At 42.7% G+C, this 16,213-nt stretch overlaps 1 protein-coding gene and 1 pseudogene across 2 annotated transcripts in view; one reads left to right on the top strand and one right to left on the bottom strand.

The window, feature by feature from the left end:
• Positions 1-16,213, top strand: part of Pdpk1 (3-phosphoinositide dependent protein kinase 1) — a 67,897-nt gene that overhangs the window by 15,237 nt on the left and 36,447 nt on the right. For both annotated transcript variants that reach the window (XM_085694702.2, XM_048436305.3), the window contains exon 2: positions 15,479-15,748. In XM_085694702.2, coding sequence (XP_085550828.1) covers positions 15,479-15,748 — 270 coding nt within the window. The remainder of the gene's footprint in view (positions 1-15,478; positions 15,749-16,213) is intronic.
• Positions 6,649-7,177, bottom strand: LOC125401535 (large ribosomal subunit protein eL21 pseudogene; annotated as a pseudogene).

The following is a 16,213-nucleotide window of genomic DNA, read 5'->3' on the forward strand; positions in this document are numbered from 1 at the left end:
TGTGACCCCAGTGCTGGGAAGGTGGAGGCAGGCCAATCCCCATAGCTGGTAACCTGTTGGCGAGCTCCAGGTTTAGTGAGAGATTGTCTCAAAAAATGCTGTCGAAGTGATTAAGGAAGACACCTAATGACAGCCTCTGACTTCCATGCATTCCCACATGCACTCACATGTACACATAACAAGCCCAAAGGTAGGATAGATAAGAAGGTAGAACAGCACTGCATATAATGGGGAGGTACTTTGAGGAAAGGGTGACTGTTTTCTGGATGTTGATAATTAGGGCCTCTACAGCAGTGACTCATAGGTGGAGGACCAAAGGACTTCTGGACTAGGAATTAGCTGCAAGAATGTGGAATCCTAGTTTGGCTCAATACTTTCCCTTTTCTTCCTATTTCTGGTGACAGTTCTAAATTTGTAGATGTGTGAATGTCATGCTTGTACAGAAAGACACACAGAAAGATATACAGATCTTTCTGTATATGTTGAGGATGTTTTGAAATTCTCCTTTGGAGTTAGTTATGAATAGTGTAGTACAGAGTCTCTGTGTTTTACTTGGTCATTATTGATTTCAGTAAGAAACTCTTTATTAAGCATGTGTAGCTAAGGAGCCCAGCAGAAAGATGGTTAGGGATAAACTGAGCTCTTGAGCCTGCTGGAGGGGATTTCTGCCCAATTACTGTTACTCTTGTGGTAAGCAGTGTCCTAGGGACTGGTTTTATTATTCTCTTTTCAAGCAGAGAATAGCTTGTAAGGATTTTAAAAAAAAGTTTGACCCACGAGTTCAGCATTTTCCATTAGGGTCTCTCAACTGTAATAGTCATATTACTATGGTTGTACATTCATACATGGAAAATACTGGGTAAAGAGTGTCTTCAGGACTCTGGAACTTCCTGTTAGTCTCCTGTTGTGCTCCCAAGGGATCTTATGCCTTGCCAGCATAGAGTTGAAGGACAGTGGGTGTAAGAGTCTGAATTTCCCAGTGGATTCCCACGCCCGATCCAGGCTGCGCGCTTCCTGAACTCGGGCCCACGAGAAGGGACAAATGTCCTGAGGGTTGGAAAAGAAGACACAGACAAAAGAGACCTGGCTCATCTACAAGAGTAAATGGCAACTTTATTAAACTCAAGTCAGATATTTATATCAGTGGGCTAGAAGAATCGAAAATGCAAGTCCTTCTCCCATCCAGGAGCAGGAGGAAGATTAAAGCCTACTCGGCGCCTCGGGCAGGGTAATCTGAGGAGCCAGGCTATTGGCCGACTGCTAAGACCTTGAATACAAGTGGAATCACCATAACAAAGAGAACCAGGTTCTTGCTAAGTTATCCCCTCAAGCCAGAGCTGGTGCAGTCTCCAGGAAGTCGTAGGTCACACGGCCCTGCGAATCGCCAGGAGAGAAGGGAAGAAACTTTGTTAGCTACAAGTGGGAGAGGAAGACAGTGAGTTAGTGTGAGTAAACATGAGCTATATAACTGCAGCAATGGCATTGCAGGAGGAGCAGAGACCTTAGCTTGTCAGACTACACACTGCCATGGAGGGGAGTGGTTTGATAAGGCAGGAACTCTAGAGGAATGCCCACACTCGGGAGTATGTGTATGTGTTTTCTTTTTCCTTCCTTCCTTTCACCACGTCCCCTCTCATGTAGCCCTGGAGGAAGGTTTTTGCTGTATGACAATATTTAAGAGTTCATCTCAACATTTGATTTGGAGTCCTGGAGACCAAGGTTCTTATAAGGAACTAGTACTGAAGCTGGAAGCTGATTACAGGCGCCAGGGTCAGAACTCTAGTCTAGAAGGGAAGTACTCTGTGCCTGCAGGCTCTGAAACATCATTTTAATTCTCAGACTAGACTGTGGGGGAAAACATTTGTTGAATGAATTTAATTCCCAAAGAAAGATTCATGGTTAAGTGGTGTATAATAGGATTTCAGATTAGAAACACAATTATTCTTAGTTGTCAACTTTAATATTTTAAATTAATTTTAGCAAAACAAAAGCAAGAACCTATTATTGTTTGCTGGCTAAGAATAGATTATACTTAGTAAAGCTTTTAATAGATATTTTATTCTAAATTTTATTCAAAAGTTTTTGGCAGTAAAATGGAATTTTTATAAAAGTTTATTTTATGTATATGACTGTTTGCCTACATGTGTATATGTGTACCACATGTGTGCCTCTTACCTGCAGAGGCCGGAAGGTGGCTTTGGATTCCCTGGAACTGATGTTGCAGTTTATGAGCCACCATGTCCTTGCTGGGAACTGAATGTGAGCTCTCAGCAAGAGCAAGTGCTCTTAGTCACTGATCGCTCTCTTCAGGCCTTGAAATGAAATTATCCCATAGGTTGAGTTATCTTTAAGTATCATGCTTTTTCTAAATTTATTTACCTAGTGTATATGGCACTGTATCTGTGCAGGCCAGAAGAGGGCCTCAGATCCCATTATAGATGGCTGTGAGCCACCATTGGTTGCTGGGAATTGAACTCAGAACCTCTGGAAGAGCAGCTAGTGCTCGTAACTGCTGAGCAATCTCTCCAGTCCCAAAGTATCATGCTATTTCTAACACAGCTCTTGTAGTTACTGATATCTTCTTGTCCTGTATACAAATCTGCATTCTGAAGGTACTAGTTCATTTATCTGTTCTTTAGCAAGATCCCTTAGTATTTAATCACTCATTTCAAAAGAAGCTAATGAATGAACATGGAAGTTCAAAAGACTTTAAAGACCTCATATAGTCTCATTGATAAGATTCTTCAGAAACTCATACCTGTCCCCCACCAAGACCTCCTACCCACATTTTTTCATTTCCAGCCCTTGTCCTGGTTGTTGCTCCTGCTGCTCTAGTCCAGAACACTCTTTGTCTTTTGCAGCTGTTAGGGTTAAGAGTTAACATCACTGTTAACTCACTGATGGATTCCTATTGTGTACCAGATGTTTTGTCTTATTTTCCCCTAAAAGTTGCACATGTATTTCTTTAAAAATTTTCCTTAGAGTGGTGTATAATTCATGTACCTTCCCTCCTACTTTTGAGAAAGGGCCTCATGATGTAACCCTTGCCTTGACTAGAACTCTCAATTTAGACCAGACTGGTCTTAAACTCAGAGATCTACCTGCCTCTGTTTCCTGAGTGCTGGAATTAAAGGCATGGGGATATCATGGTGGACCTGATTTTTTTTTTTTTAAATAACTGAGAACTATCTTGGACAGGAACATCACTGTTTAGCAGGCCTTCATCCGTGTGTAGACCAGGCTGCCCCACCACAAGCTGTGGCTTCCCTTGTAAACTAAACCAGTTGTATCATCTTTCTTCTTTATCCTTAGCCCCATTGCAAGGTCAGCTTGCTACCAGCTAATTAGGGACTGTGCATTTTTTTTAAAAAAATGTATGGTTCCACATTTAGCATAAATAAGTCTCTGTACCTGTTTATTAGTCTCCTGAGTAAAGCTATTGTCTGTAGCTTTGGAAGACTCAAGAGTTCTGATGTGGGACTTGAGAGAAGGTGCTGTTGTTCCATGGTGTGCTTCTACACAGAGTACATCCCTCTGTTTTTTGAAGGCCACCCCATTGTATTCCATTGTATTCTGCATCTCATTAGTATATACCCTGCCTCTGACTTTGCCTGAGCCTCCTACTTCATTCCTGTAAAACTGAAGCCAGAGTCAGGCGATGATGGTGCCACATGCCTTTAATTGCAGCACTCTGGAGGTAGAGGCTGAGGCAGGTGGTGGGGGATCATGCAGGGTTTCTTTGTGTAGCCCTGGCTATCCTGGAACTCACTCTGTAGACCAGGCTAGCCTAGAACTCTGAAATCTGTCTGTTTCTGCCTCCCAAGTTCTGGGACTAAAGACGTGCACCACTATGCCCGGCTGAAGCTTTCAGTCTTTAGTTTTCCGAGACAGGGTTTCTCTGTGTAGCTTTTTGGATACTGTCCTAGAACCCACTCTGTAGACCAGGCTAGCCTCGAACTCACAGAGATCCATCTTCCTTTGTCTACTGAGTGCTGGGATGAAAAACATGCGACACCACTGCCTGACTGAAGTTTTCAGTCTTAATCACAAATGAGAGTGATTAGGATTTAGGAATAAATATGTATGTAGGAAAGGCAAGTGGTCAGTTTGTGACTGGGGGAGAGGATGTGGTTCTTGAAATAACAAGGTATTTATAGGACAGGTAGAGTTTTTTTTTTTTTTAAAGATTTATTTATTTATTATGTATACAGTATTTTCAGTACTCTGCCTGCAGGCCAGAAGAGGGCACCAGATCTCATTACAGATGGTTGTGAGCCACCATGTGGTTGCTGGGAATTGAACTCAGGACCTTTGGAAGAGCAAACAGTGCTCTTAACCACGGAGCCATCTCTCCAGCCCAGGTAGAGGTTTTTTTTTTTGTTTTTTTTTAAAAAAAACTTCTAGATTTATTTTTATGTGTATAAATGTTTTGCCTGCATGCATATGTGCCCATGTGCATGTCCTGGATTCCTTAGAAATGGGGTTACAGATCATTGTAAGCCACAATGTGGATGCTGGGAATCAAACTGGTGTCCTCTGGAAGAGCAGCTGACCTCGAAGCAGAGGTATTTTTGGTTTCTTTTGTTGGTTTTTGATGAGATCTTGCCATATAGCCTTGGCTGGCCTGGAGCTCTGTATGTAGACCCAACTGACCCTGGTTCATCTGCTTCCTGAATGATGAGATTAATTAGAGGTTTTTTTTTGTTGTTGTTTGTCTTTGAGCTGCAGTTTTGCCCAGGCTGAACTTAACTGTATATATAGCCCAGGCTGATTTCCTCAAACTCCTGGTGGTCCTGTTAAGTGCTGGGGTCATAAGTGTGTGCCGTAAGTGAATGAGGTGCTCTGACTTCAGAGAGAAGAGGGATGATAAGTAGACTGGCTTTCTTTCTTTTTTTTTCTTTCTTTTTCCCCCTCTGAGACAGGGTTTCTCTGTAGCTTTGGAGCCTATCCTGGAACTAGCTCTTGTAGACCAGGTTGGCCTCAAACTCACAGAGATCCGCCTGCCTCTGCCTCCTGAGTGCTGGGATTAAAGGTGTGTTCCACCACTGCCTGGCTTAGACTGGCTTTTGTTGCTTTACATTTCTCCAGAAATTTAAATTTTAGAATCTGTTGAGTAACCAAAAACATCTGCTTATCAGAATTTTGGGTTACCATGTGGGTGATAGGGCTGTGTCTCAAGGAGATGACTCACCCCCAGACCCGAATCAGCTGGGTTCTTTGGCTGTGGGGCCCCTTCAATGCCACAGGTTAGAAGAGACAGCAGTGCCCTCCTTGGCATGTAGCCCTCTGGGCAGTGTGTATCTTGCAGAGTAGCTTAATCCCCACAAGATTTGTTCTTTCTAATAACAGCTGTAGTATTATAAGCATGTAGACTTTACACTTGAGGGCTTTTGTTTTTTTCAGGCATTTCATTTCACAGTTGATGTTTTAAAAGGTAAGATTGCAACTATCGTTGCCTTTTACTACACAAGTAAAATCAGCCATTAAACCATACTGATGGTTGCAATTTAGAACTACACTGAGGGAGGCACAACCATATTGACCTTGTAAACATCATCCAGCTGGGGAGAGGCCCTGAGAGGAGTTTGGCTAGTGCACTATAGCCAAGTCAGGAAGAAATTACAGAATTCCTTGTAAGCATTAGGTTGCCAGGAGATGATGTTCTCATGCTCATATGAGTAGCCCTTCTGGTGGTTAGTGTCAAGAGCCCAGTGATGCATGACCAGTAGTTAGACTGGTATTAGAAGGCGCTTTGATTCTTATGGGTGGTGGTATGTCTTATATTTGTCCCTTTAGTATTCTAGAGGGGCCTAAAGTTACTCCAGAAAGGATTCTAGGGTGTTGAGGTCCTTATTTAGTACCCCGACAGCTCTTTCTGGACTGCCTATCTGGTGGCCATACCTAGACTGCTGAGTTGAGACCTGCCTCTACCTCCAAGCTTAATGCTGGCAGGTATTTTGTTGGAAGACGGACATCTTTTGAGCCTTTGCATTCTTTGCGTGTTTGATCAGATGTCACCATTCCTTGTAAGAGCTGCTGCTGCATATATATTATGTGTATGAGTTTTCCTGCATGTATGTATATTCACCACATGCATGTCTAGAACTGGTGTTGCAGATAGTAATGAATCAAATCCTAGGTTCTCTGACTTTTTAACTGTTGAACCATCTCTCCATCCCCTAGTAAGAGCTTTTTGATTGTATGAAAGTGTACTATGAGGGCTGGAGAGATGGCTCAGAGGTTAAGAGCATTGCTTGCTCTTCTAAAGGTCCTGAGTTCAATTCCCAGCAATCACATGATGGCTCACAACCATCTATAATGAGGTCTGGTGCCCTCTTCTGGCCTTCAGGTATACACACAGACAGAATATTGTATACATAATAAATAAATAAATGTTTTTTTAAAAAAAGAAAGTGTACTATCCCCATCCTGATAGTACTGTCCTTCTGTGTAGCTTCTTGGGGGCCTCGTTTTAGTTGTTGTTGTTGTTCTATCAAAGTGCTGAAGCACTGCAGAACAGATAGATACCAGGTGCTTAGTGGATGTATTGCCCTAAGGGGCTTTGGATCTTTTTTTTTTTTTTTTTTTTTTTTTTTTTTTTTAAAGAAAAGCTCTTTACAGTCCAGGTCTTTTATTTCTTTTTGTACTTCAGGCCATGAATTTGTATGGAATGGGCTCCAGCAGCTCGGGCTTCTTCCTATTAGTCCTCACGAAGTGTGCTTCTCTGGGTGGAACAGGCTGGTGCTTCAGCTGAATCCAGGTGCCCTTCTATTTGGCTTCCTTTTTCTTCTGGTCATTCTCCTTTACCTGCTTCAGGAAGCTGTCTCTACTCTTCGAGTGCTTGATGTGCTTAAATCCACACAGTAATTCTCTTGGCAAGAATCTTACCCTTGACTTGCTTGTTTACAATGATGCCCACAACATGCTGGGTGACATTGTAGCCTCTTCCAGTTTTGCTATGGTAACATCTATGGGGCATTCCTTTTTGAACAGTGCCCATTCCTTTGATGTCTACAATATCAGCCTTCTTGTAGATTCGCATGTATGTGGCCAAAGGAACAACTCCATGTTTCTTAAGGGCCTGGAGAACATATAGCAAGTGCCCCTCCTCTCGCTCTCCCTTTGTGTTTGTCATTTTGGTGAGTTACTGAAAAAAGATGACTGCTGTGGCTTTGGATCTTTGATAGCTGAAACTGGTTTAGAGTACTAGACAAGACTCTACAGTCTTAGTGCTTGTGCTGAGCAAGCTGGGACTATATATTAGCTATTGCTGCTATTTCAGAAATCTAGTGTCTGTTATCTATATCACTTTGGTTTTAATTTCCAAAGTTTTTTCTTTTAGATATGTGGACAGTGCTTGTTATATTTAGATTTCAAACCTCAGAGGAAAGTAAAACTTTAAAATGTGTTAGATGTGTTTTGCTGTTACATGTCACATTTTTTTTTAATTAAATTACTGCTTGGCCCATTAGCCCTAGCTAACTGGCTAACTCTCACATCTTGATTTAACCCATCTCTATTAATCTGTATATCACCACGAGGTTGTGGCTTACCAGGAAAGATTCAGCATGTCTGACCTGGCATCTCCATGGCTGCTCTCTACATGTCACATTTTGAACCAGACTATTGCAGTCTAAACTGCTTCACCCTCTCTGGTCCCTTCTTTTACTCTGTCCAAACACTTATCCAAACATGGTTTAGTCACATTGTAGCCAGGTCTAGCCTGGCTCCTCCTACACTCTCCTACATACATCTTATGTAGTTACCCCACTACTGTAACTGGATGGTTCTAGAACAAGGAGACATGTCTGTCTGCTAGCATCGCCCCGGAGCCTTGCTAGCACAGCAGCCATGTTTGTTGAATAAAAGGATGAATAATGCAATTAGCTTACAGTTCTTAGAGAAACTAATGAACAAGAAGAGTGAATATGTGCTTGTGAAGTCATAGAAGAGCCTGGAGGAATGTGGCAGACTTGGAGAAGTCCTTTCTTGTCCTGTGCTGTTTGCAACAGGGTATGCTAAAGGTCCTGGCTCTTAAGTTTTCTGGGACTGTGGAGTTGGTGATATGCTGTGAGCTGTGCAAACAGTGCAGTGCCTGCTGAGAGAAGTTCCTAAGAGCGAGGGCAGCATAATCTTGGGGCTCTTAGGAAGAAAGTAGATGGTGGTGTGTGCTAAAGGTGCAGTTCCAGGTGTGCTTCTACACAGAGTGCCATCCTTCTGTTCTTTGAGGGCCATCCCATTGTATTCTGCAACTCATTAATATGTACCCTGCCTCTGACTCTCTCTCCTTTCTCTACTCTCCCCTCTCTGATGGACTCTGGGAAGTATATGAACAATAACTGTGCTCAACCAGACTTCTATTAAGGTTTGACTGGTCTTGTCTGTATTCTGGAGTGGCTTGCTGTACCATAGAGAAACAGTGTGTTTTTCATAGCAACTAAATATAAATTCTTAGGTGTTTCTTCTTAGTTTTATCTAACAATTCACTCCACTAGTAATAGAATTTTAAATCAGAATAGTATTGATCACAATCTTACAGAAGATGACTGGCACTTAGAAACAGCATTGTTGAACAGAGTTACAGCCAAAATCTGTGCCAGGAGTCCAAGAGAAGCTGGCACTTCCTCAGACACAAGCCTGGGCGGGGGGGGTGTCTTGCTGTATTCACTGCTGGAGAGTCACAGTTGAAAATGAGATAATAGGCAGCTGTTTGGCAGGATTGTTCCTGTCCAGACATTTGGGCTTGTGGCATATTTGCCAAGTATTTCACTCTCTATTGCTAAGGAAGTAGTAGTACCACCTCATCCTGAATTAGTGTACTCATTCTTTTCCTCTGCCTCTGGGGTTCCAAACCCTGAGGCTTGTACTTCCTTCTGCTCTGAGAGGTGGCTACATACTGCCCAGTTCCAGAGGAGCCACAAACCACTGAAACCTGGGTATCATTGCCTCTGAGATCAGAGTGGATTCTTAACAGGGATTGTTGACTTTGGGCCTGGTCTTTCTTTGTAGGGTTATCTTCTTCATTCTAGGATGTTTAATGGGGTCCCTGCCTCTATCCCCTGGGTGCCAGTAACACTTCTTCCATGTGTGAGAACCCCAAATGTTTCTAGTACTTGTCAGGTATTGCCCTACTTGAGAGTCTCTGAGAGAATATTTGCCAGTGTTCTCATGTTTTACTTGTGCTAGTAGCATCTTCTTAAAGGACTGCGTTTCTTGAAGGACTGAGTTTTAGATGTCGTCCTGCAGCTGATAGTTGTTATAATGGGCCCTATGAGAGGCAGCCTCAAGGTTGTGTTTGTGTCTGGCCAGCCAATTGCTTGTAGACTAGACTTGTGCACTCTTCTTGTGAAAGTAGCTTTGGTGACACATCTGAGCTGACCAGCTGTTTTTGGGGTAAGGCTTGATGTCTTTTGCTTTGGTCCATATCAAGAAAAATCAGATGCTGTATTCTGCAGTGAAAAATGGCTGCTCTGAAATGGCTTTCTCACTCTGAGTTTCACTCTTGACACCCCCCCCCCCATAAACACTACCAGTAATAACAACATACACTTTCTGTCCTTCAGATCTCAACTCTCATGCGTCTCCCAACCTCTCATTCTTGCTTTAGGTAATCTGGGTGTTTTCTCTGGTGCTTGCTGTCTTGCTGTTGGATGGGTGTTACAAAGGAAGTTGGCAGGATTTGTGCCCAGTGATGCTCTGCCTTTTTCTGAATCTATTCTGTCTGGTGTTTTGGAGTCTACTGGAGTAGGTTAAACTTGGTTAAGTGAGCCCTGTGGTTTCTTGTGACTCCCACTCTGGTCTGCAGCTGCCATAGGGACCAAGAGCCCATTGGCCACATTGCTTTAGGTAGGTGCTTGGACAAGGGGTCAGTAGAACTGAGTTCAGGTACAGACTTATCTTGGGGCACTGATGCTCTTCTCTGAAATTATGTTCTGGAGGCTTTTATTGTAACCATGGAAACCACTCAGATGGTAAAGAAAAGGTTCTAGATACATGTCTAAAAGCCATGCTCCCAGTGGGCTGGCTCTCCAAGGGCCAGAACTGTAAAATTAGCAGCCAGGAAGCATACGCCAAAGATAGCTTTTCTTAGTAAATGTTTCTGAGGGCAGTATAAGCATTTATTGTTTGTGTCCCTCAAAGGGTGTTTGATATCAAGGTCATCTGTCTCAAAATAACCAGTTTGATGGGGACTGTCAGGCTCAGAAGAATGCCTATAACCTGTGGTACTGTCTGTGAAGCCATTGTGGCAGGCTCTTTGGAATTCCTCGTTCTTGCGTGTCACTCAGAACCTTGTGGGACTTGGGTCCTGACTACTAGGAAGGAACAATGTTTCTTGCTCCTATTTGGGCTTCCATATGGGCTGGATAGTAACTCAGTGGTAGAGTGAATGTCTAGCATGTATTTGGTCCCTGGGTTGGTCCCAAGAAGCTTCATTGGCTCCTTTCCTGAATTATTTGGGTCAAGTGTGTTGGTGCATAGTTAGGTCTTCCAGGTTCTGAGTCAGCTTGTCACAGTCTATTTAAGAATTTATATCTTGGTCAGGTGTGATGGCACACATCTTTAATCCCAGCACTTGGGAAGCAGAGGTGGGTAGAGCTTTCTGAGTATGATATCAACTTGGTCTATATAAAGAATTTCAGGCCAGCCAGGGCTACAGAGACCTTGTCTCTCAAAAGAAAGACAATTGTCTTGCCAGTGTGGTGATTCACAGCTATAATCTCAGTAACCCAGGAGGCAGTGGGATCAGGAGATCAAGGCCATCTTAAGCCACATGAAATCCTATCTCAAAAACAACACCAAGGGGCTGGAGAGATGGCTCAGCAGTTAAGAGCCCTGGCTGCTCTTCCAGAGGTCCTGAGTTCAATTCCCAGCAACCACATGGTGGCTCACAACCATCTGTAATGAGATCTGGCACCCTCCTCTGTCGTGCGGGAATATATGGAGGCAGAATGTTGTATACATAATAAATAAATAAATCTTAAAAACAACACCAAAAGTTTAAGTTTATGTCTGAGATTTTCCTTCCCTAGTACACTGCCACTCCCCTAGGCTTTTCTCAGTGTAGCCCTGGCTATTCTGGAACTTGCTCTGTAGACTGGAATAGCCTTAAACTCGGATCTTCCTGACTCTGCTTCCCAAATACTGGAACTAAAGGTGTGCATCACCATGCCTGTCTTGCACACTGACTTTTTGAGATAGAATTTTACTGTGTAGCCCTTGCTGGGCTTGATTTGCTATATATAGACCAAACTGATCACAGAAATCTTCCTATTTCTGCTTCCTGGGAACTGGGACTAAAAGTGTATATCACCTTATTTTGCAAAGTCTAGCTTCTTGAGCACATGGAATTTTACCACAGAAAAACTACCTGCCTCCTTTTTCACCAATACAAAGCTTGGAGCTGTTAGACTCAAGTTATACTTATTTAACTTGGTTTTTGTTGTTCTATTAAAATGTGATGTAAGTAATAGTCTGCAATCCAGCGCCCTGTTTTATCACCCTCATCATTCTCTTCAATAGAGTCTTCTATTTTTATTTAACCAGTTATACCTTCTCTTATACATATATTTCACTTCACACACACACACACACACACACACACACACACACACGAGACAGTGTTGGGGATCCACATGCTAGACAAACATTCTACTATTGAGTTACTCTTCTAGCCTTGATTTCATTTAATTTTAAGTTATTTAATATTTGTTTTCTAAGAATTCCAGAAGGGGCCAGGCAGTGATGGTACACGCTTTTAATTCCAGCTCTTGGGAGACAGAGTCAGGCAGATCTCTGAGTTTGAGACCATCCTGGTCTACAAACTGAGTTCTAGTAAAGACAGTACTTGTTACACAGAGAAACCCTGTCTTGAAACCCCCACCCCCCAAAAATTCTAGAAGGGTACAAATGGTTCTTATATAACCACAACCAGCTCCTCCAGTTGTATAACCATATTTTTACACCTTTTATATCTATGTTTAAGGGCCACATAGTGTTCCACTAAGTGTGCATACCTTGGCTTACCTATCTATCATCTTTGTCTTGAACTTTTCAGCTGGTCTCAGCTTTTGCTGAAATATCCAAAGCTATAGTAGAGTAAAATTTTTTTCCTAGTCGTGTTTGGTCTTCTGCATTCTAGGCAAGTGTGTTACCATCGAGTCATACCCCTGGCCACTATGTTTTATGAATCTGCTCTTAAAATAGTGTTACTTCATTTTCTTAGGTTGAAGTTCTAAGTTGGAAATAGTAATTATATTCATGATTTTTTAAAATTTATTTTTATTTTTTGTGTGCATACGTAGTGTATGTATATAAGTGTTCATGTGTGAGGGTGTGTTTGTGCCATCCATGGTGTGCATAAGGTGGTCAAAGGACAACCTCAGGTATTAGTACCCATTTTCCACCTTGTTTGAGGCAGTTTCATTGTTTGCTACTGTGCTGCATACTCCAGGCTAGCGGATCCAAGGGCTTCTGGAGAATTCTCCTGTCTGCCTCCCATCTTGCCATAGAAATGCTGAGATTACAGATGCATCATAGACACAATGGTATGCATCTAGCTTTTACCTGGATTCCCAGAATCTGAACTCAGGTCATCAGGCTTGAACAGTATAAGCTTTTACTCACTAAGCCAAAGACATCCCTTGTCTAAGGGATTTTGTGTATGGGAAACACTTAGCTAGTATTGTTATATTTCTTTTTATTCAAGTTTTTAAACTCTACATTTGCAGACAATTTAATTGAAACTTTGAGCACTGCTCCAAACACAGAAAAGTGAAATCTTAATTACTTGCTGAGATTCTTAGACCCTTATTGCAGTCAGGTAGTCAGATTTCATTGGTAATGTGTTTGGTTAGCACCTCCATATTTTTAATACATGATCTTATTTATACTTTACCTGGCACGATGATGAGTTCACCTGAAAGAAAAGGTCGTTTCCTCCTGCCACAGAGCAGGTACAGGGTTACTAATGGTGGTTGCTTAGCTAGAACTTTTGGGAGTGTGCTTCTGCTGCCTTGACCTTCTGAGGAGGCTGCTCTTAGGAGCCCAGGCTCACACACTACACTGTGGGGGTAGCCAAGACACCCTTGCGTGTTACCATCTGCTGCTCTTTTCTCCACCTTGGTATTCATCATGTTTGGGTCACAAGATGTTCTTTCTAGATTTGTTATGCATTTTGCAGTCTCAAGATGAGCATCTCCTGTAGCTCTTGGTAGCTGAGCTTTGCTCACTCGGCTGCTGTGTGCCATGTGTCCCACTGTGTTTCCAGAAGCTAACTTCTTTTCTTTTTCCTTTCTCTAGACAGGGTTTCTCTGTAGCTTTGGAACATGTCCTGGAACTCGCTCTGTAGACCAGGCTGACCCTGAACTCAAAGAGATCCTTCTGCCTCTGCCTCCGGAGTGCTGGGATTAAAGGTGTGCACCACTACTGCCCAGAAAGCATTGGCTTCTTTATGGTTCTGTATTTCCCTTTTCCTTCCTTGTTTATCTAGAAAGTAGTCATCCTTGTCTGTCCTAATTAACTCATACACTGACATACTGCCTTGTTTACATAAATTAACAATTAACCGTTCAGTCTACTTAACTCATGGAGTTATATTGTTAGACTTTAAAAAGTAAAATGGAAAAAAGAAAGAAACTATGTTTGTATCATTGTGAACTCATGGCCTTTTCTGAGGTTCATCATATTTTATCTGATCAGACAGCTTTCAGTTTTGAATGGGTCATGTTTGGTCAACCCCCCATGTGCTGCTGTCTTACAGAACAGGCAGGTGGTTTCAGAACCTGACTCCATGTACTTTTAAATTTTCTTTTATGTAGTGCTGGGAATTGAACCTAGGGCCTTACACATGCTAGGTAAGCACTGGGTTATATAAGTTCCCTAGAGTTCTTGAGTGAGGACTGTTAAGGACCAGCGCCTAAGTAACTTGGGTATACTGAATTCATTTCATGATGGTTGGGTGGAGTGTGTGGTGCGTGTACTTGAACAGTATGCAATCTACCATTTTCTCCTCCTCCTCTCCTTTGTTTTGTTTTGTTTTTCAAGACATGGTCTCTCTGTGTAGCCTTACTGTTGTGGAACTCACTCTGTGGACCAGGCCGGCCTTAAACTCAGAGATCTGTCTCCCTCTGTCTCTGGAGTGCTGGGATTAAAAGCGTGTACCACTGCCTGGCTCTATCCTTTTCTTTTAGCTTTTATTTTTCAATTTTTATTTATATTTTTTAAATAACAGGGTCTTACTGGTCTTGGACTTGACAATTAGACTTAAACTGGCTAGACAACACACTAGCAATTGCTTTCCCACTTTCCCAGCACTGAGATTAAAGGTGGACTACCAGGTTTGGCTTTTTTGTTGTTGTTTTTATTGATTTGGGGCAGAGGGCATGGAGGTACTAGTTATTGAATCCAGGACCTTATGCATGCCAGGCACCTGCCTGCTACTGAGCTATATCCCCAGTCCACATTTGCTTATTTGTTTTAATTCTGCAGATTGAATTTAGGTCCCGTGCTTTCAAATCAAGTAGTTTACTGAGTGAGCTAGCTATATCTTCCCAGTCTGTTATAGTCAGGATAGTCACAACTATGAGGATATACTAAGGACAGAGCTGAAGAGAATGTGTTTATGGATGTGGGTAAAATTTTTAAAATTTTTACTGCAGGTTTAGCCCTGAGTACTTAATTTCTTTCTCAGTGTGCCTGTTTCCCACTCCTACCCCACCTCTTTTTTGGGTGCAGGATCTTGGTATGTAACTCAGGCTGGCCCAGAAGCCATGATTTTTCTGCATGCTAGGGTTACAGGTGTGCACCACCACACATTGCTTATGCTTCAATTTTTTAATATTTATTTATTTATTTCTAATGTATACAACATTCCTTTCATGTATATCCGCATGCCAGAAGAAGACACCAGATCTCATTACAGATGGTTGTGAGCCACCATGTGGTTGCTGGGAATTGAACTCAGGACCTCTGGAAGAGCAGCCAGTGCTCTTAACCTCTGAGGCTATCTCTCCAGCCCTATGCTTCAATTTTTAACTGTGCTTCCTCTCATCTTTCTGTCTCATTGACAGTTGTTCTATCATCATTTTATTAACAGTTGCCAAATTGCTTTCCAGGAACTCTTTAATAGTAACATTAGCCATAATCATGAGTATTCTTGCTTTATCATAAATCTTGCCAGCATTGGGTGTCTCTGTATAAAGTGAACATACTCCAGAATTGCAGATGGACACTATTATATCTGTTTACCTTAGCCTGGCCCTGGGGTGGTTGAAGTAGTGCTAAGGGAGATGTGAGGACACGCCTTACCTGAGGATGTGAGCAAGGGAGAAGGAGGGAAAGTGGCTGCAGTGGATACCCAGAGTCAGACAGATGTGCTGCTCTGCCTTCAGCAGTATCATAATAAAGTGCTTGTATTTGGGCTCATCTACTTAGGACAAGAGAGCCCCTTGACTCTCACCTCTTTCCTCTGTGTTTGCAGTATGATGCTGTTCCCATTCAGTCCAGTGTGGTGCTATGTTCCTGCCCATCCCCATCAATGGTGAGGTCCCAGACTGAGTCCAGTTCGGCCCCTGGCATGCCTAGTGGTGTTACCAGGCAGGGACCCACCATGGATGGCACCACAGCCGAAGCCCGACCAAGTACCAACCCCTTGCAGCAGCACCCTGCCCAGCTGCCGCCACAACCTCGCAAGAAGCGGCCTGAAGACTTCAAGTTTGGGAAAATCCTTGGCGAGGGCTCTTTTTCGACAGTGAGTATGTGCCTCTGCTGCTGTTGCTTATTGAGTGGAGGATTATGTTGAGATCTCTGAGTATTGAGAACATCTGAGCAGGCATTGATCTCCCCAGGAGATGGTTTCATGCCCTTGTGGGTTGCGTTCTGTGAATGTCACTAGAGTCTTGGAGGGAGTGGGCTCCCTGAGTGGACTACCTGAAGAAAGCTTGCTTAAACTCTTTCTTTCTTTCTTTCTTTCTTTCTTCCTTCCTTCCTTCCTTCCTTCCTTCCTTCCTTCCTTCCTTCCTTCCTTCCTTCCTTCCTTTCTTTCTTTCTTCTCTTGTTTTGGTCAATATCTTTACTCCATATACTCAGGAGACTGAGGCAAAGGAGTTTAAACCTGGACGTTTCAAGGCCCCTTGGTAACATATCGAATGAATGTCTGTCTCAAAAACAAACAAAAGCAGCTGTTGATTCATGTTACTTTAAAACTACAGTTAAT

Source organism: Myodes glareolus, chromosome 9 (assembly GCF_982192425.1).
Source record: "Myodes glareolus chromosome 9, mMyoGla1.1, whole genome shotgun sequence".
NCBI lineage: Eukaryota > Metazoa > Chordata > Mammalia > Rodentia > Cricetidae > Myodes > Myodes glareolus.